Raw genomic sequence first — 21,526 nt, 5'->3', positions numbered from 1 at the left:
CCATTCCTGCTTTCACGCCATACCCCTTGATCCCCCTAGTAGTAAGGACCTCATCTAACTCCTTTTTGAATATATTTAGTCAATTGGCCTCAACAACTTTCTGTGGTAGAGAATTCCACAGGTTCACCACTCTCTGGGTGAAGAAGTTCCTCCGCATCTCGGTCCTAAATGGCTTACCCCTTATCCTTAGACTGTGACCTCTGGTTCTGGACTTCCCCAACATTGGGAACATTCTTCCTGCATCTAACCTGTCTAACCCCGTCAGAATTTTAAATGTTTCTATGAGGTCCCCTCTCATTCTTCTGAACTCCAGTGAATACAAGCCCAGTTGATCCAGTCTTTCTTGATAGGTCAGTCCCGCCATCCCGGGAATCAGTCTGGTGAACCTTCGCTGCACTCCCTCAATAGCAATAATGTCCTTCCTCAGGTTAGGAGACCAAAACTGTACACAATACTCCAGGTGTGGCCTCACCAATGCCCTGTACAACTGCAGCAACACCTCCCTGCCCCTGTACTCAAATCCCCTTGCTATGAAGGCCAACATGCCATTTGCTTTCTTAACCGCCTGCTGCACCTGCATGCCAACCTTCAATAACTGATATACCATGACACCCAGGTCTCTTTGCACCTCCCCTTTTCCTAATCTGTCACCATTCAGATAATAGTCTGTCTCTCTGTTTTTACCACCAAAGTGGATAACCTCACATTTATCCACATTATACTTCATCTGCCATGCATTTGCTCACTCACCTAACCTATCCAAGTCGCTCTGCAGCCTCACAGCATCCTCCTCGCAGCTCACACTGCCACCCAACTTAGTGTCATCCGCAAATTTGGAGATACTACATTTAATCCCCTCATCTAAATCATTAATGTACAGTGTAAACAGCTGGGGCCCCAGCACAGAACCTTGCGGTACCCCACTAGTCACTGCCTGCCATTCTGAAAAGTACCCATTTACTCCTACTCTTTGCTTCCTGTCTGACAACCAGTTCTCAATCCATGTCAGTACACTACCCCCAATCCCATGTGCTCTAACTTTGCACACCAATCTCTTGTGTGGGACCTTGTCGAACGCCTTCTGAAAGTCCAAATATACCACATCAACTGGTTCTCCCTTATCCACTCTACTGGAAACATCCTCAAAAAATTCCAGAAGATTTGTCAAGCATGATTTCCCTTTCACAAATCCATGCTGACTTGGACCTATCATGTCACCTCTTTCCAAATGCACTGCTATGACATCCTTAATAATTGATTCCATCATTTTACCCACTACCGATGTCAGGCTGACCGGTCTATAATTCCCTGTTTTCTCTCTTCCCTCCTTTTTTAAAAAGTGGGGTTACATTGGCTACCCTCCACTCCATAGGAACTGATCCAGAGTCAATGGAATGTTGGAAAATGACTGTCAACGCATCCACTATTTCCAAGGCCACCTCCTTAAGTACTCTGGGATGCAGTCCATCAGGCCCTGGGGATTTATCGGCCTTCAATCCTATCAATTTCCCCAACACAATTTCCCGGCTAATAAGGATTTCCCTCAGTTCCTCCTCCTTACGAGACCCCCCGACCCCTTTTATAACCGGAAGGTTGTTCGTGTCCTCCTTCGTGAATACCGAACCAAAGTACTTGTTCAATTGGTCCGCCATTTCTTTGTTCCCCGTTATGACTTCCCCTGATTCTGACTGCAGGGGACCTACGTTTGTCTTTACTAACCTTTTTCTCTTTACATATCTATAGAAACTTTTGCAATCCGTCTTAATGTTCCCTGCAAGCTTCTTCTCATACTCCATTTTCTCTGCCCTAATCAAACCCTTTGTCCTCCTCTGCTGAGTTCTAAATTTCTCCCAGTCCCCAGGTTCGCTGCTATTTCTGGCCAATTTGTATGCCACTTCCTTGGCTTTAATACTATCCCTGATTTCCCTTGATAGCCACGGTTGAGCCACCTTCCCTTTTTTATTTTTATGCCCGACAGGAATGTACAATTGTTGTAGTTCATCCATGCGGTCTCTAAATGTCTGCCATTGCCCATCCACAGTCAACCCCTTAAGTATCATTCGCCAATCCATCCCAGCCAATTCACGCCTCATACCTTCAAAGTTACCCTTCTTTAAGTTCTGGACCATGGTCTCTGAATTAACTGTTTCATTCTCCATCCCAATGCAGAATTCCACCATATTATGGTCACTCTTCCCCAAGGGGCCTCGCACAACGAGATTGCTAATTAATCCTCTCTCATTACATAACACCCAGTCTAAGATGGCCTCCCCCCTAGTTGGTTCCTCGACATATTGGTCTAAAAAACCATCCCTTATGCACTCCAGAAAATCCTCCTCCACCGTATTGCTTCCAGTTTGGTTAGCCCAATCTATGTGCATATTAAAGTCACCCATTATAACTGCTGCACCTTTATTGCACGCACCCCTAATTTCCTGTTTGATGCCCTCCCCAACATCACTACTACTGTTTGGAGGTCTGTACACAACTCCCACTAACGTTTTTTGCCCTTTGGTGTTCTGCAGCTCTACCCATATAGATTCCACATCATCCAAGCTAATGTCCTTCCTAACTATTGCCTTAATCTCCTCCTTAACCAGCAATGCTACCCCACCTCCTTTTCCTTTTATTCTATCCTTCCTGAATGTTGAATACCCCTGGATGTTGAGTTCCCAGCCCTGCTCATCCTGGAGCCACGCCTCCGTAATCCCAATCACATCATATTTGTTAACATCTATTTGCACAGTTAATTCATCCACCTTATTGCGGATACTCCTTGCATTAAGACACAAAGCCTTTAGGCTTGTTTTTTTAACACCCTCTGTCCTTTTAGAATTTTGCTGTACAATGGCCCTTTTTGTTCTTTGCCTTGGGTTTCTCTGCCCTCCACTTTTCCTCATCTCCTTTCTGTCTTTTGTTTTTGCCTCCTTTTTGTTTCCCTCTATCTCCCTGCATTGGTTCCCATCCCCCTGCCATATTAGTTTAACTCCTCCCCAACAGCACTAGCAAACACTCCCCCGAGGACATTGGTTCCGATTCTGCCCAGGTGCAGACCGTCCGGATTGTACTGGTCCCACCTCCCCCAGAACCGGTTCCAATGCCCCAGGAATTTGAATCCCTCCCTGCTGCACCATTGCTCAAGCTACGTATTCATCTGAGCTATCCTGCGATTCCTACTCTGACTAGCACGTGGCACTGGTAGCAATCCCGAGATTACTACTTTTGAGGTCCTACTTTTTAATTTAGCTCCTAGCTCCTTAAATTAATTTCGTAGGAACTCATCCCTTTTTTTACCTATGTCATTGGTACCAACGTGCACCACGACAACTGGCTGTTCTCCCTCCCTTTTTAGAATGTCCTGCACCCGCTCTGAGACATCCTTGACCCTTGCACCAGGGAGGCAACATACCATCCTGGAGTCTCGGTTGCGGCCGCAGAAACGCCTATCTATTCCCCTTACAATTGAATCCCCTATCACTATCGCTCGCCCACTCTTTTTCCTGCCCTCCTGTGCAACAGAGCCAGCCACGGTGCCATGAACTTGGCTGCTGCTGCCCACTCCTGATGAGTCATCCCCCTCAACAGCACTCAAAGCAGTGTATCTGTTTTGCAGTGGGATGACCACAGGGGACCCCTGCACTACCTTCCTTGCACTACTCTTCCTGCTGGTCTTCCATTCCCTCGCTGGCTGTGGACCCTTCTCCTGCGGTAAGACCAACTCGCTACACGTGATACTCACGTCATTCTCAGCATCGTGGATGCTCCAGAGTGAATCCACCTTCAGCTCCAACTCCGCAACGCGGACCGTCAGTAGCCGGAGGTGGACACACTTCCCGCACATGTAGTCGTCAGTATGTCAGTACAGTACCTTGAAAAAAGAACGTAATTGACCAAACATTAAACATTCCAGTTCTGCCTGGGTGGATCACATCAGGAATTTGAAGTATTATAATAGTGAGATCTGCACTGTAACTTGCATTTCAGGCAGCTCCACATAGCATTCTCACCTCTGAGTCAGAAGCTCATGGGTTCACACTCCATTCCAGAGACTTCAGCACATAATCTACACTGAAAGAGTACTGTACTGTCGGACGTGTCCTCTTTCAATGAGTTGTTAAATTGTTAATCTGTCCTCGAAAATGAATGTAAATGATATGATGATCCCACTCAAAAAAGAGCAGGAAAGATCGTATGGTGTCTAGGCCAACCTTTATCCCTCAACCAACCCCACTGAAAGAGTTTATCTGGTGATTTATCTCATTGCTGTTTGTGGAACCTTGCTGTACTCTCTGCATTACAACAGTGACTGCACTTCAAAAAGTACTTTGTTGGCTGTAAAGCGCTTTTGGACATCTTGTGGACATGAAACGCTCGATATAAATGCAAGTTATTTTTTTTACAAGAAATGTTAAACTGCCTGGGCAACTAACCCACTTAATCAACAATGGACAAATTCAAATAACTATTAAAATATTCAAAATCCAAGCACAATCATCCCAAAAAATTCAAGTAGTCATTGTTTAACTGGAGTTGTGCTTATATTTGTGCCCACTTCATTGAGCACTGGTTTAATCCAGTTGTCTAGCCAGTTAACAATTTATAAAAAAACAAGGTTTTAAATTGGTTCATTGGTTCAGAAGTATTCAAGAAAGCTGTCAAAATAACTTAGTTTATAGCCGAGAAGAGAATGCTTTTCCTCAAAACATTGTCACTGGAGTGCCTTGCTGATGTGGGGGAGGCTGATAATAAAGACCCTTAGACACAGGAATCATTCAGTTACAGAGGGACAGCATGAATCCTCAGAAAGCCTTTCTGAATAGTATTTCAATTATTCTAATACACTCCAGTTGAATACTAAACTGAATCCAAACTCTGAATTGCTTAAGAGATATGACCAAATTTTTCTGTGGTTTTTGTGGCAACACTTATTTCCCACATGTAAAGCCCAGTAAAAAAAGAGTGCGATCCATGGTGGCAGCTCCCCACCCCTTTCTGTTGCCTCGGGATTTCTGGACTTTCCCCTGGGAGAGGTGCCATCACAATGCTTGTGTCAACGATAGCTGTAGGCATGTTAGTGATGTGGGCGGGACCATTCCTGCCACTTCTACCTCAATTTCTGAGTATAGCTTGAAGAAGGCCCCACTGCTGAAAGCCAAACCCACTGCCTCTCAGGACAGCCACAGTGCCAAGCTTTCCAGCCTCAATTCTGAGTGCAAGCCCCTGTCATGGGGAACAGTGGGGCAGAACCCACAAAGGTGTGTGGGCCGGGAACATTCAGGTTGGATTCTGCCTAGTGCTCTTTAGATGTGCTGTGTTGGACCAGCATTCAGGCTCGGGAGGAATTGAAAAATCACTAACAGGCGTAGATTTGTAAACAGTCCACACTTGTGCCCAGTTTAGATTCAAATATGGTTGTTTCTATGAAATCAAGTTCTCGCTGTAGACTTTACTATTGTCTTAGCCCCTGTTCACTGAAGCTGAGTAAAATATTGAAGCCCTTCGGTATCACTTTCTCTGTAATACTGTGGCCTCTGATATAATCATCACTCCTTCTGGTTTTAACTATACATTGGGGATGGTGGCAGAGAAATCAAGTGGCACAAAGCTGTAGATCTCACAAATATCACACACGAGAGATTATGGCATCTTTATTACTATCCTCAATATTACTGCCAGCCAGGGCTGAACGGGTTACTGGTGGATGGTGAGAGCTGAGTGGGGATTTCACGAGACTCTGAATTTGCCACCAGCTTTTGTAAGGTCTATTTTCAATTAAATTAATCAAATTATATATCCAGCAATATTTTGTTTATAGCAGGTCAAATGCTTTACCTCATAAGCATTCTTCACGTGCTCTCCCCTACGCTGTGGCAGCTGCACTCGACATCCCCCGCACCCCATACTGCCTCAGTCACACCGAGACACTCCCCCCCCCCCCCCCACGACCCCTACACTCCCCACATCCACCCCCACATTGCCTGAGTCACGCCCAGAACCCCCCCAACCCCTAAACCCCCCTCATCCACCCCTACACTGCCTGAGTCACACCCAGACCCCCTTCCCCAACCCCTACACTCTCCCTCATCTACCCCTACACTGCCAGAGTCACACCCAGAATGCCCCCCCCTCCCCTACACTGTCTCAGTCACACCCAGATCCCCCCTACCCCAATCCCTGCACTGTCTCAGTCACACCCAGACCCCTCTCCCAACCCCAACACCTAGTTGCATCATGAAGATGGGGTCATCAGAGGAACCAACAAACTCCACATCAAACCAGGAAGCTCATTTTCCGTTCTGTTAATAGTGGTGCTTCCATCTTGGATACTTGTATCATTCAGCTTGCCGGTATTATCAAACAGTTACCCTGTAGCAGCGTTATATGATGGCCAGTATATTTTATTTTACTATTTAATAATATTCCAGCACGTAAAAATGACTAAACCATACAGTGATTTCTAATCTGCAGTTACTAGCAGCAAGCTGCTGTAATAACGTAAAAATATATCCTGATTTCTTGCACCTGAGCAGAACCACAGTTGCAGCAGTCTGGCCATAGCAGAAGAGCTCTGCTGAGCTGCATTATGGGAAGTTTAAATCTCCTGTTCCTGTTTTGTCAGCAAATGTTAACAAGCAAACAGTAGAGTAAAAATGCTGATGCCTGGCTTGTGTGCCTACTTCCTAATTTACGTCTTAGTTATAGTTGAAATAAGTCCCTAATTTGAACATCAACAGTACAGACAGTTTCCCTAGCTTAACCTAGGGAGTTTTAGTGTTTGCTACGGGTCATAGAAACATAGAAAATAGGTACAGGAGTAGACTATTTGGCCCTTCGAGCCTGCACCGCCATTCAATATGATCATGGCTGATCATGCAACTTCAGTACCCCATTCCTGCTTTCTCTCCATACCCCTTGATCCTTTTAGCCATAAGGGCCACATCTAACTCCCTTTTGAATATATTTAACGAACTGGCCTCAATGGCTTACCTCTTATCCTTAGACTGTGACCCCTGGTTCTGGACTTCCCCAATATCGGGAACATTATTTCTGCATCTAATCTGTCCAATCCCATTAGAATTTATATGTTTCTATGAGATCCCCTCTTATTCTTCTAAATTCCAGTGAATATAAGCCCAGTCAATCTAGTCTTTCTTCATATGTCAGTCCTGCCATCCTGGAAATCAGTCTGGTGAACGTTCCCTGCACCCCTTCAATGGCAAGAATGTCCTTCCTCAGATTAGGAGACCAAAACTGTACATAATATTCCAGGTGAGGCCTCACCAAGGCCCTGTACAACTGCAGTAAGACCTCCCTGCTCCTGTACTCAAATCCTCTCACTATGAAGGCCAACATGCCATTTGCCTTCTTCACCGCCTGCTGTACCTGCATGCCAACTTTCAATGACTGATGTACCATGGCACCCAGGTCTTGTTGCACATCCCCTTTTCCTAATCTGTCACCATTCAGATAATATTCTGCCTTCCTGTGTTTGCCACCAAAGTGGATAACCTCACATTTATCTACATTATACTGCATCTGCCATGCATTTGCCCACTCATCTAACCTGTCCAAGTCACCCTGCAGCCTCTTCGCATCCTCCTCACAGCTCACACTGCCATCTAGCTTAGTGTCATCTGCAAACTTGGAGATATTACATTCAATTCCTTCGTCTAAATCATTAATGTATATTGTAAATAGCTGGGGTCCCAGTATTGAACCTTGCGGTACCCCACTAGTCACTGCCTGCCATTCTGAAAAGGACCCATTTATTCCTACTCTTTGCTTCCTGTCTGCCAACCAGTTCTCTATTCACATCAATACATTACCCCCAATACCATGTGCTTTAATTTTGCACACTAATCTCTTGTGTGGGACCTTGTCTAAAGCCTTTTCAAAGTCCAAATACACCACATCCACTGGTCAGTAGATTGGCAGTGTCAAATATATGACGGAGAGGTAAAGACCCTCTGGTCCATCGAGCATGTCACACACAATTGCGATTCCTTATGTATCATAATATATATTGTCCAGCGCACCTGAATCCATGTGGAAGAGCCGATAAAAAACAGGAAAACAACAGGCCAATTTAAGGGGAAAAAATTCCTCTCCGACCCATCTAGGCGATTAAAACTAGTCCAAGAGATCACTGAATTCCCTGCAGTACCTACCTTTGGGCAGGGAAATGGAGCTGAGCCCATGATCAGATCAGCCATGATGTTATTAAATGGCAGAGCAGGCTCAACGGGCCAAATGGCCTACTCCTGCTCCTATTTCTTATGTTCTGTAAGAGGTGATCTCCGCCCCAGCCTGAAACAGTTGAGAAGTTTAGAATTCTGTATTTTAATCGGACATGCATGCTCTCGTCTCTCAGAGAGTTTAATTGTTTAGCTAGGTCTTAACAATGGAAACTAAGAATGTCAGAATATCTCACTTAAGTCTGTTGTGGGAACAATTTCTCTTGCCATTCATTTGGTCAATATTTGTATTAGTGCAGTAACTCCAGCCTCATTATTTGAATGGACATAGTGCCAAAAATGTTGTTTGCTAATTAATGCTAAGTAGGTTCACTTGACCAGATACCATTAGAACCAGATAGTCATGTCATTTTTAATCAGTGCATACAGTGTATTTAATATTTTTTGTTCATTTTGAAATTAGCGCAAAAGGGAATATTATGAACAATCCTTAATCCAAGAGATGAAGAGGAATCAACAGCTCCAGGAATATGTGAGACAATTGGAAAATAAATTACACAGCATGAGAGAAAGAGTCCGATCACCATTGGTAAGTCTTTAACCCGTAAAGAGCTGGAATAGAGTTTAACATGATGTGCTGGGCGAGATTTATCGCCCCTTCATAGTGAATGGCCAGTAAATCTTGCTTCAAGTCAAGGACAAAGACCTTTCTGTCCACCAAAGCTCAATCCCTGCAGCACTGTAAGCTCATCAAGCATTGTAACCAACTACATTTTAAATGTTCTCAATGTCTCCAGCTTTAAATAAATTATTCCAAGCACAAAAGATTTGGTACAATGTGGCATCCTGCGAATTTCTACACTTACCATATGTAACAACATTTGCTGCCCCAGTCACTGCAGAAAAAGTGCAAGTATTTGAGCAGTTATTCACAATAATAAATCGCTTGTCCTAATAATGCCAAACATTTATCACACTTTGGGATAAGATTTATTTTTCTAATAGCCATTGTAAAGTTCCATTACACTAATATAAATTTATCTTCGGTGTTTCGACTGACCTGGCTCAACGTGAAGTAATGCTCTGGGATTACTTCAACTGTAACCTTTAATATTCTAGATACCACAATAAGATCCTTCCTTAATTTTTTTCTGTAGACTGTATGGCCTAAGTTTCTACGAACTTTTCCTACTGGCTCATCCCATTTACACAGATCATTCTTGGTCATTTTGGCACTTTCCCTGCTGCATGTATGTTCATGTTGCACGTTGATGAGCATTACTCCAATTATGCTCTGACCACTATATTTTAAAGTCTTACCGAGTATGATAGCAATGTGCAACAGCCCCCTTGCCCCCCCCCCCCCCCTTTTAACAAAGCAGTGGAAGACTTGGAACTAGAATTAAAACATATCCCAATGATGATGGGATGTCTGTCCCATAAAAGTATATAACCCATTGTTATAGCCTTGCAGTGCAGTGGTTTAAAAAAACATTGATCTTATATTTAGATAGATCGAGGATTAAGTCCTGAGCCAGCACGTGAAGCAATTTGATAAAGGGAAAAAAAATGCTGATCCCATTTTACCTTGCAACAACGCAAGTTAAGTGACGTCTGTAATAATATTTCAACATACGATGTAGAAATATCGATTGCAGTATGGGGAAGTCCTCATTCTATCATTCCCCATTTGACACTTAATTCAGGCTAATCTACTTATATTGAGCAATTTCAAATTATACTTCCTACTCTCTGGTATATGACAGTACTTTAGATAAATATGTTTAATAACTATGGTACTTTAAATAAATAGGTTTAATAACCACTACAAGCAGTGCAAATTAAGATCTCCCTACATAATTTGTAGTACTGTGCATATAAAGAAGTCCTGAACTTCGCCCATTATGCAAATAATTACACCTCCCAAATTCACTGATACTATAGAACTCTCTGTTCATTCCAGTATTCTTCCTTGTGCAAGTAAATTTATCACTGCACCAGTGCAAGTTTTACTGATCTGGTGAATCAGGAAGCAAATTCCAACATCAACACATTCTCCCTGTACTATACTCCCGGCCATAGAAAGTTCCAAATGCAGTCTGTTTTCAGATTATCTCCAACAACCATATAAGATGGATGAAGCACTATGTCTAGTTTCTGTTATGTTAGGTGCGTGTGCATGCGTACATATATAATAGTGTAAACTAATAACTGAGTAAGTACTTAACTTTAAGTCTTCCTCAAGTAATTTTCAAATATTTTTCCTTTCCTATTCCACTGATGTCCACAGAATATTAACATTGCACCTGAATTTGCTAAAAACTTGGTATGATATGAAAACTATGGTAGGGTAGGGTATGTATTACCTGAATATTAAGAAATTTATGGATCTGAATTATCTGAAAACTGCACCATAGATCTGTGACATACAGCATTTTTATGGTGCAGAAATTACAGGAAATTATGGCTTCAGTAACTTATGCCATTCTGTACACCGTGTCGTAATTTGCTGGGACTTTTGTGCTGCTTCAGAATCATTATTCAATCACTCTGCAGGTTGTCTGAGGATAGACTTATTCCAGGAACTTAATTCAAATCTTGAATCTCAGTTAAGTAACAGAATAAGTGTTTTGAATGACAGGTATGTTCTGATTTTACCCTGACTGATATTATTTGTATATTAATATTTATTGAGCTTGTGCGCTAAGCATGGATTGCAACTGGTATTTAAATACAGTAGGGGATCACAGGGATTGGGAGACAACCCTATGCATACAGGTCCCTTCTTAACCGCTATTTGTTTCAGTACAAACTCATCAATCAAATTAAACCCGACCTTGTCAGACCATTCTCTCCATACGGACTGCGACCCATCCCCAGGTTATCAGATCGGTGCCATTGATCCTACATGCCACCCTATTAAATAACCTGTTGTTCCATTCTGCATCGGTCCCCGACGCCTTGGTTGTGCATCAGACATTTGCAGCCTTGCTCACGATCCATCACAATGTAATTATTTTCCAGCAAATTGTGGCATTAAAAATTTGCCACTGGAGGATCAGGGAGCATAAGGGGCCCTTCTGATAAGGCCTCTGGCCGTCTGAAAGTGGCACCCACAGGGCGATGCGGAATGGCTGCCGAGTTTCTGTGGAGGGGCTGCCATTTTGAAATTGCCCTTCCTCAGTTTTGGAGCGGTGTCCGGGTCCGCTCCACCTGTTATCCCGCCGCGGTGATCCCTTACCGACTGGCGGGGACCCCTTCACGAAATTGCCCCTCAGGAGATTGCTCCTTTCCCGCAAGAGCAGCCCCGCCGCGGATTGATGCCTCCGACAGCTTTTGCTGTCTGTACACTCTCTGTGGCATGGCTGCTCCACTACCCTTAAAGGAGAGGGCGCACTGCTGTGGCCACCTAGTCGGGCCGACAATTATGACTGCGGGTTCAGCCGTGCCGCCAACTGGCAGCCTTGGCACCCCACTATTCGGTGCCAGGCCACTGGCCTGGCCAAAACCCTCCCAGGTGGCCCAGTGTTTACCTCTAAAGTAGCTGCAGAGTTTGCAGCGGGGGAGGGACGTTGTGACGCACCAGCGCGATGATGTCATCAGCCCGGCGCTGATGACTGAAAACCTCGGCTACTCCATCCCCACTTCTGCTCCCATGATGAGGCCACTTCCGCCCCACTCAAAAAAAAAATCTCCGAAGTGCTGAATTTCAACAGTTAGGTCGCCCCGTGCATTGGGGCAGCCAGAACACATCGAAACCGGTAGGTGCGCTTCATTTCGGGCAGTGGGCAATTTCGGCCCCTAACAGTCTAAGTTGTGGCGTTCATCATCAATATCGCCAGCACAGCAAATTCCAGGCCATTATATTACACCTACTAATATCCCTCAGGGCATGTTTGTATTATGTACTTTGTTTAGAAAGATGAGCTGTGGAGACAAATTCTAAGCGATGAGAAAACAGGCAATGTCTATCACCAACCACAAAACGATGCAACGCTCTCATCAACAAAAGATGTGCTGGTCCCAGAGAAGACAAGGGACCACAGTCAGTGCAGGCTGCCCAAACCAGAAGCAGTCCGACATGTAACCAGCAATGGAGACTCACAAAAGGAGTGCAAGGAGCTTCAGGACAAAGTAGTGGCTCTCGTGTGTCAGGTAGGGTGTAATGTTTCTCCTTGGGGTTTGTTTTCAATCTGTGATAGAACCTTACTTACCATGGAGGGTGAAGGAGGATTAAAAATGTTAGCCTTCTCTAGACCAAGGAGGGGGAGAATATTGGTTTTGAGAGCAAGAACGACCAAATATAAAGGAAGGAGTCGGTTCTCTTTCATCATATGACTTTTGATTGTTTCTTTTTTCTTGAATTTATCTCAAAGCTTCGACAATGGCATTCATTAGATCCTGCAGCAGAAGAGATTTAATATTCAATTGTTTCTGTCTGCCAGTATAAGTTTGACAGTTTATATTTTGAGGTGATCATGTAATGGCAAATAATGTTGAAGAAATGAGTTCAGCAGGACTAGATTGTACCTGTGCTGTATGTTAGACTAAACAAATTAACAATAGCAGCTGGAGCTGATAAATGCTTTTTGGACTAAAGATTGTTCAAATCCAAAAGTAGGTCTGTGTCTGTGATAGGATAAAATTGTTTGGGGTAGAAATTTTCGCATGCAGGCTAAGATACCTGCACTTGAATGGTGAGGTCCGAGGTGTCTCTGAGATTGGGCCTCAGGACTCATTTCCATTAAGCTGGCCAGGTGTGAAGAGCCTGCCAAGGAAGAGTCAATGAAGATCGTCCTGCTAATAGCATTGTGTGGGCCTCAGGCAAGTGAGGACCCGGGGTGTGGGGGGATATCGAAGGTCCAGGTTCATTCAGTTACGGATAATGTAATTCTTACTTTATTGGTAACATGCAATCCCAAGACCTGGTTTTACTGAGTGAAACTGACCTGGGGCCGACTTCCTCAGGGCAAACCAATCTTGTAGTGGGGGCCTCAAAAAGGTGTTAAGCCCTTTATCTGCATTTGTAAAAGCCTAATATCTGTTTTGGGCCGGGATAACGATTCTTTATCTTTTCCTAATGTGGCTGTGGCGTACTTCCAGCCGGAAATGCGTGTGCGGTTTGTGTCCGCCACATTTGGACCTTAGTCAGCCGATTGGTGCCCGTAAAGCATGCACTGCACGGTCAAATTTGTAGGCCATTGATTCCAACTATACCAGAAATTAAGTTTTAATCTAGAATGAGTCCAATATTTGATTCACAATTCTCTTAAATATAGACAAAGCTCTATGAATCTGATTATAAGACAGAACGCAAAGACCGACAGCGCACTCAAGTTGAAAATGAAAAGCTCAGGAAAAAAACAGAAGAAATGTATTTGCAAATGAACCTTCTTCGGGAACAGGTTAGTTACACTTTTCTTATTCCAATTTCTCCCCATGGTGCAGACCATGAGTAACTGCAGCACCTGCTCAACTTTCTATGCTCATGAGTAAACCTGGTCACTGGTGATAGGCAGGCAGCTTGACTAGAGAGCAGTGTCGTGGAGCCCATCCTGTTCACGCAATTTCCATCAGGCTGTGGTCAGACGCCAACCAATTTCACAAAGGGGCCTGAAATAGGCGTTAGGGGGCCGAAATTGCCCGGCAGCCGGTGATGAGGTTGCACTAAAGGGTTTTTGCCCGGGCCCAGGATTGCCCCGGGGGGTCACCGGGTGAAAAGGAGTTTGCGCTGCACATTGCCGTGCGCGCCAACCCCTTATCACCCCGTGCCAACACCTTTGTGCCCCATGGGGAAAATTGCTCTGCGGGAGCAAGGTCTGCGCGGGGCGGTGCCACTGACAGCTTCTTGGTGCGAGAAGCTGTGCTGGCTGCGGCACCCCGGCTGCCTTTAAAGGGGAGGTGCCATCGCGGCGGTCGCCATCTTTTTTTTGCCAGACGACTTTTCAGTTGGCCCGACAATAGCGGCCCTTGGTTCGGCCGGTCTGCCAAGAGGCAGTCCGGCACCCCCTCTTGGGTGCCGTCTGCTGGCCCGGCCAACTCCCAGTGGGCAGCACTAAATTGCGGCTCAGATCGCAGCGACCCTCCCCTTTAAGAGAAGGGCAGGGAAGCGATGCGCTGACGTCATCAGTGCCGCGCTGATGTGAGTGGCGCGGCGCTGAGCATCGGGCACCACGCGAGCACTCCAGGAGCACCAGAAGAATGCCTGGTTATCGCCCTCACCATTTTTTTCCCCCTGTGCCGACACAAAACCAATCATTAATTCGCATTATGTGCTGAAAATCCAGCACGTGACAATTTTGGCCCCTAGGTCCATTACTTTCCAAAGCAGGGGCCTAATGCCACTTTTAGGAGGGCATCCTGGACAACTACTTGGCGCCCTAACCAATATGCCAGCAGTGCACTCCATACAATCAGTGTACGCACACCACCTCAGATCCTTCAGCACCCATCTTCAGCCTGAAAAGCAAGCAGTGTGTGATACAATTTCTAGGAACATAAGAATTAGGAGCAGGAGTAGGGCATATGGCCCCTCGTGCTTGCTCCGACAGTCAGTAAGATCATGGCTGATCTTTGACCTCAACTTCACTTTCCTGCACTATCTATCTCAGCCTTGAATATACTTAACGACTGAGCATCCACAGCATTGTGGAGCAGAGAATTCCAAGGATTCACAATCTTTAGAATAAAACCAACCTATCCAATCTGCCCTCATAACTAAAATTCTCCATTCCAGGCAGCATCCTAGTAAATCTCCTCTGCATCCTCTCTAGTGCAATCACGTCCTTCCTATAATACGGTGACCAGAACTGCACGCAGTACTCTAGCTGTGGCCTAACCAAAGTATTATACAATTTACGCATAACCTCCACGCTCTTATATTCTGTGCCTCGGCTAATAAAGGCAAGCATTCCGTATGCCTTCTTAACCACCTTATCTACCTGGCCTGCTACTTTCAGGGATCTGTGGACAAGCACTCCAAGGTCCCTTTGTTCATCTACACTATTAAGTGGCCTACCGCTTAATGTGTATACCCTTTCCTTATTAGCCCTCCCAAAGTGCATTAACTCACACTTCTCCAAATCAAATTCCATTTGCCACTGCTCTGCCCACCTGACCAGTAGATTGATATCCTCCTGCAGTCCATGACTTTGCTCTTCATTATCAACCACACAACCAATTTTAGGGTCATCTACAAACTTCTTAATCATACAACCTATATTCAATCTAGATCATTGACGTATACCACAAAAAGCAAGGGACCCAGTACTGAGCCCTGCGAAACCCCACTGGAAACATCCTTCCAGTCGCAAAAACATCCATCAACCATTACCCTTTGCTTCCTACCTCTAAGCCAACTTGCCACTTTGCCCTGGATCCCATGGGCTTTAACCTTCGTGACCAGTCTACCATGTGAGACCTTATCAAAAGCTTTGCTAAAGTCCATAAATACTACATCGTACGCACTACCCTCATCGACTCTCTTGGTTACTTCCTCCAAAAATTCAATCAGGTTAGTCAAACATGATCTTCCCTTAACAAGTCCACGCTGACTGTCCCTAATTAATCCTTGCCTTTCCAGATGTAGATTTATCCTGTCTTTGAGGATTTTTTCCAATAATTTTCCCACCACTGAGGTTAGGCTGACAGGCCTGTAATTACTCGGCCTATTCCTTTCTCCCTTCTTGAACAAGGGTACCACCTTAGCAGTCCTCCAGTCCTCCGGCACCATACCCAAATCCAAAGAGGACTGGAAAATGATGGTCAAGGCCTCTGCTATTTCCTCTTTTACTTTGCTCAACAGCCTGGTAATCAGCAATGTTTGTTGTTGCACTCCTCCTATATTGATCAGCTTCTCACTTTTCATTTTTTTTGATAGTCGTAAGCCAGAGCCAGATTGACGACGTGGTTCTTCCTGTGGTTTAATTAAACCTTCCACATATGCGCAGGCCACCAGAAAGAATTCGACCACACACAAAACACAACATTTTGTAATATCTGCAGGTTGTTAATGTAATGAGAATGCCGAGAGACATACAAACACCATTAGAATCCGATGACACATCCATCAGCATCTCCAGCCACTGGACACTTCCCCTGCAGTTTTGGTGTGCTTCTTCCTATAACTCTTAACTGATTCTCATTCAATTCATGGTAGAGTTATCTCTATTTCAACACCCTTACTGGTTTATCCCAGAGTTTTTGATGTCAGAAGTTTTTTAAGCTTGCTCCAATGGGAGTGTAAGAATACAAGAAAGCAAGGAACAGTTTTTTTGGGGAAAAATAACTTGTTGCTAAAGAACATAAAAAAAAATAAAGCTTTCCTTATCTGGGCCATGATTGTAAAAGTAGTGCAGAGCATTTTCTCCCAGTCAAGGTCTGTCCTTTGAAATGTGCTCCTGTGCCAGTGAGCATAACATGTGCTGAATGCAAGAACAATTTGCAGAGCAATCAGCTGATCTTCTATTCAGCACACATTCTGCTGATCGACACAGGAGCACGTTTCCACAGGCAGGTCACGGCTGCTTCAAGAGGCTCGAAAATGCAGTACAGGTAAACTTAAAATAAATTGCTGCTGCACTTCTGGACCGTTGGGAGCAATTTTAACATTGATTGAAACACAAAGATTTAGTGTTTCAACTGTAGCACTGCATTGGGAATTGAGGATTTGTTTCCCTTGCCAAATGTTGCATTAAATAGAGTTTACTGTTTATTGGAAATGCTGAGAGTGAGTTACTGGATTTTGTTTCTTTCCATGCCTCTGTGTAGTGCCTTGGGATGTTTTATCATATTAAAGGCACTATGTAAGTGGAAGTTGTTGTTGTTGAATTGAACCAGTTATATTGGGTGTCTTCAAACTGCATTAAAATCACTGCCAAAGTAAAACCAGTCCATGGGTTGTGTCTGCATTGCCTCAGTACTGATCCTGACAAGCTATACTGCAAATTGACAGTCAAAGTACAGCCAGTTTGTGAATGTTAATCAGGTCCTGCCATTAAATTTGGCAGGGCCTGAGGGAAACCTATTCTTCCAAGTTTCCCAACCTCAATCAAGCCCCCTGCTCCTTCCCTGCCTCCTGAGTAAAAATCCAGCCCTAACTTTCTGATAGGCAACATTTAATGAATTTAATGCCATATGGGCTTTATGGGCTGTGAGTGTTGCACAAGGCAAGGGTTGGAGGGGGTAGTGCAGTTGACACTTAGCTTGTTTTGTTATGCAGTAGGCGTGCTCCCACAGCACAGCCAGACATTCTGACATTTGCCATGATGCAACTATACTCCCACAGAATCATATGTCCATCAAGTCAAGTGGGTGGATTGCTGGGAGGGGGGGTTTCACTGAGCAACTTGTCACGACTGAATCATAAAAACTGTAGAAAGAAGAAATGTCACTTTATCCTTGTGGTAAAAAAACTGCAATACATTTATCTCCATTCCTTCAGAAGTTACAAGAAGTAGGACAAAGGATTGTATCATCGGTGACCGATTGAAATGTGCAATTCCTCTTTTTAAGTACATATTTCCACAAAAATGTTTGAAAAAACCTTTGGTTATGACTTGTGGTCCTTATTTGTCAGTTTTCAGACCTCACAAGAGGTAGACTTGTCCCCTTATTCAGAACACACTCAAGAGAAATTTGACAACTTCTGACCTTGAGTCATGTAATCTGTGTTGAAGCCAGTGTCCCATCTTCCCTCCTCTCATTCTTGACCAGGAGGCTGATAATTAGCTTTTCTTTAATTAGAAAGCATTGACATGCATCCATCAGAATTAATAGAAACATAGAAACATAGAAAATAGGTGCAGGAGTAGGCCATTCGGCCCTTCGAGCCTGCAGCACCATTCAATATGATCATGGCTGATCATTCACTTCAGTACCCCTTTCCTGCTTTCTCTCCATACCCCTTGATCCCTTTAGCCATAAGGGCTACATCTAACTCCCTCTTGAATATATCCAATGAACTCCAATTAATGAGCTATTAATTAATATTTCTCTTAATTTCTTTAAACGTTATTCCACTTTTCACCCCTGGCTAGGCAGATGACCCTCTCACAGGCCAACATCAATGTTACTGTGTAACCAGACACTAAAAGATGTATAAAAGCATCTCCAAAAAACTTGTCTCTGTATATCTGTACTAGCATCATTCCCCCTGAGAAAGTGTCTGCCTCCACTCAGTTTTTCTCCCAAGTGACTTGACTGCAATCAAGAACCCATCATGAGGGAAGACTTCAACTGTGTCAACTATTATATAAGCATATTCATAGTTGTGTGATACCCAGTGCTTAGACAATACCTTCTTCCTATGAGACAAATAATAGATATACACATGCATACAGCTTCTTCATCAAACAACCCTTTACTGCACCAACATACCTCAACTCCAGCACAGCAGTCTTATTCATTATATGGTTCGAAGAGATGTTCCTACAGATACCCTTTTACTTCTTTATTTTTTCCATGGTTTTATACCTGGTGGCATTAGTGCCCAACCAAGTAAAATATTTTCCAAGCGTGTCTCTATGGGCATTAATGACATATCAGTGCGGATGAACCACTGTAATTGGGGAGATATCAACGCGACGACATACCCGTTTCCAATTTTCAACTTTATTTTTAACCGTTGCTGCAAAATATTTGTTAAGAGCTACCTTCTCCACGTGGCTGGAGTCACATCATCAATGCGGAGGGACTATAATCTCATCTTATCAGCATTTCACGGCCAAACAGCTTGTATATGTTTGATTCTTATGTGAAGAATAGCCCCATGTATCAGGTACTGAAAGGCTGCCAGCACCTGTACAATCTACCTCAGCAAGAGTCAAATCCTTCAAAGGAAGAGGGGATAAATTGGAGCAGGGACTAAAATAAAAAAGCAGTATATATTGTGAATTGAAATGCTAACTCTGTACTTTACTACTTTCTTAGCTCAAGGTTTACGAGGATGACTTTAAAAGGGAAAGATCCGATAAACAAATTCTACAGCGCCTTCTCAAGAGTAAATCTGAAAGTCAGGAGCCGGTCCTTGTCCATCGGTGCAATAACACTCATCAGAAATCTCCAGAGATCAGGAGAGTACAATGTGGCAAGCACTGCACTGAACGGCATACCGACTGTTCAACTCACCACAGGTACAGAGGTGCAGAAATTCAGGCAGAGCCATACTCCATGGACTATCATTAAAGCAAATGTTTGGAAGAAGACAGGCACTGACAAGAGCACTGCCAATACTTTGGAAGACCTGCCACAATCGTCAGTTTTTATTCACAAATGAAGTATGAAAAACCAAGACCATAAAATATAGTGTATAAGTTACACCCCAGTGTGAGTTTCATGCCCTCTAAATATAGGAGAGCAACTTATACACATGAACGCATTAACACATGTATAAAACGTCATTGTTTGTCATTTTATAAATGGGTTCATTTAATGCTATAGTTAAAATAGCAGACTAAAGTATGTTACATGAACACCTTAATGGGGATGAATTTGCAGCCCCTATGGGTGCGTACGAGGTGCACACTCGCCCGTTTGGGGCCGCACAAGTTCCGGGTTTAGGCATGCATTGCGAATGCACTGGAACCCAGAACTTGCGATCTGTCAACAATCCTTTTGCCAGATCGAATGTTTCCAAAAGTAAAGGGCATTTGCGGGCGGAGAGCTGGGCTATTTGCTCAACTTCTGCCCAGCAAATGCCCTTGAAATTATTAGGCCTGGTAAGGCCTGCTTTGGAGTTTTAAAAAATAGAAAAATAAAATGTAATCACTCATTTATACATTAAGGTAAGTTTATTTTTAGCCCCGTTAAAGCATATAGGCCCTGAAATTGCCCCTTTCCTAAAGGCCGCTTAACACCGGAAAGCAGCGGCCACTGCAGAGTGCAATGGCTGCCGATTTTTCGTGTAATAGCCGCCATTATCAAAATTTCGCTTCTGTGTTATCCCAGTGGTGACCCCCCACCCCACCACTCCGCTGCTGCCGATCCGTGCTAAGTGCGTTATCACAGTGCGCACCGCCGATCTACGCCCCCACCCCCCGATGGTGAAATTCCATCGTGAAAATCTTTGGCCTGCCTGGCGGTGCCAAAACAAGCTTTTCCGCGGCGGTGCAGTGAGGCTGAGACCTTCTGCAATGTTGACGCGGCTCCCCTTAAAGGGGAGGATGCGCTGCCGTCAATTTTGGGCTGCTGGCCCAGTTTAAAGATCGAAGTTTAAAGATCACGTAGGCTCTCGCCTTTCAGTGAAGGAGAGAGCCGTGGTGACACGGCGCCATGATTACGTCATTGTGGCGACCACACCGCTACTCCCCCCCCACCCAACTTCCGCCCCTCTAGTGTTGTCACCGCCACAAAGCCGTCCCCATTAAGAGCGACTTCCGGATTCGAGTGGAAAAAAAATCGAAGAGCAGAATTTTGCTCAAGGGACCACCTGAACCACCCGGTGGTAAAAAGCATAGTAACAGGTGCATGTGACCCGTTTCAGGCGGGGGGCAATTTCAGGGCCATACATTTTACAAAAAATACATTTTTGTTTAAAATATGTAATTAACTGGCAATTTAATTAATTTTAAATATGTAATGTTTTTTAAAAATGTATTTCATGTGTTCGTGTGTTTTTTTAAGTGATTCCCATTCATACTTATGAGGATTCTGTATAAATGGGAACCCCAAACATATGAATAGCGATTCCCTTTTGTTGGTTGGGCAAGCCCATGTGATCCCGGGGCGCTTGCAAACCGCATGCACCCTGGGATACGTGGCCCTCTATGCAGGCCTACACGTAGAGGCCCAGGAGCGCAAATCTACCAACCAGGTAAATTTGTAGATTTTTTGCAGGTCGGAGGCATCCGCCCGCAGGAAGCTTTCAGCTGCAAGTTCTGCACCAATATGTTTGTTACTAATATCCCACAGCACAATTTCAAACCAAAAGCATGACTTCAAAACAATGTATTTTTAAACAAAACATTTATCATAAAAATATTGGAACATTTTTATACATGCAATTTAAATCTAGATTTTGTTATTCTGTCTTTTATTGGATAAAAGGGGTCAACAGAGACCACTCCTGAATGTTTAGGTCACAGTCACCTTTCCTCAATTGGTCAAAAGACAAAATTACTTTCTACTTGCTTGAATGGGTATCTATAATGTTGAATATGCATAAATATTACAGGTGTCAGCACCTGTCTATCACCTTGAACCAAAAAAAAAATTATCTTTGTGGTTTATTTTGAACTGCAACAAATTGGTGACATCACAGTGCTGCTGATATTATTCATTCTTGGAATGAAAACATTGATAGTAGATTTTTCCAATGAATTGCTGCCATACAC

General features: G+C 44.0%; 1 protein-coding gene across 2 annotated transcripts in view; it reads left to right on the top strand.

Moving 5' to 3' along the window:
* LOC139265694 (TNFAIP3-interacting protein 3) overlaps positions 1 to 21,202 on the top strand; it is a 41,578-nt gene extending 20,376 nt beyond the window's left edge. For both annotated transcript variants that reach the window (XM_070882943.1, XM_070882942.1), the window contains exons 5-8: positions 8,659 to 8,784; positions 12,114 to 12,350; positions 13,475 to 13,600; positions 19,125 to 21,202. In XM_070882943.1, coding sequence (XP_070739044.1) covers positions 8,659 to 8,784; positions 12,114 to 12,350; positions 13,475 to 13,600; positions 19,125 to 19,379 — 744 coding nt within the window. In that variant the 3' untranslated portion in view covers positions 19,380 to 21,202. The remainder of the gene's footprint in view (positions 1 to 8,658; positions 8,785 to 12,113; positions 12,351 to 13,474; positions 13,601 to 19,124) is intronic.
* The last annotated feature ends 324 nt before the right edge of the window (positions 21,203 to 21,526 follow it).

The sequence above is a fragment of the Pristiophorus japonicus genome, chromosome 6 (assembly GCF_044704955.1).
Source record: "Pristiophorus japonicus isolate sPriJap1 chromosome 6, sPriJap1.hap1, whole genome shotgun sequence".
NCBI classification, from domain to species: Eukaryota; Metazoa; Chordata; class Chondrichthyes; family Pristiophoridae; genus Pristiophorus; species Pristiophorus japonicus.
Note: the sequence above shows the minus strand (reverse complement) of the source record. Positions and strands in the feature narration are given on the sequence as shown.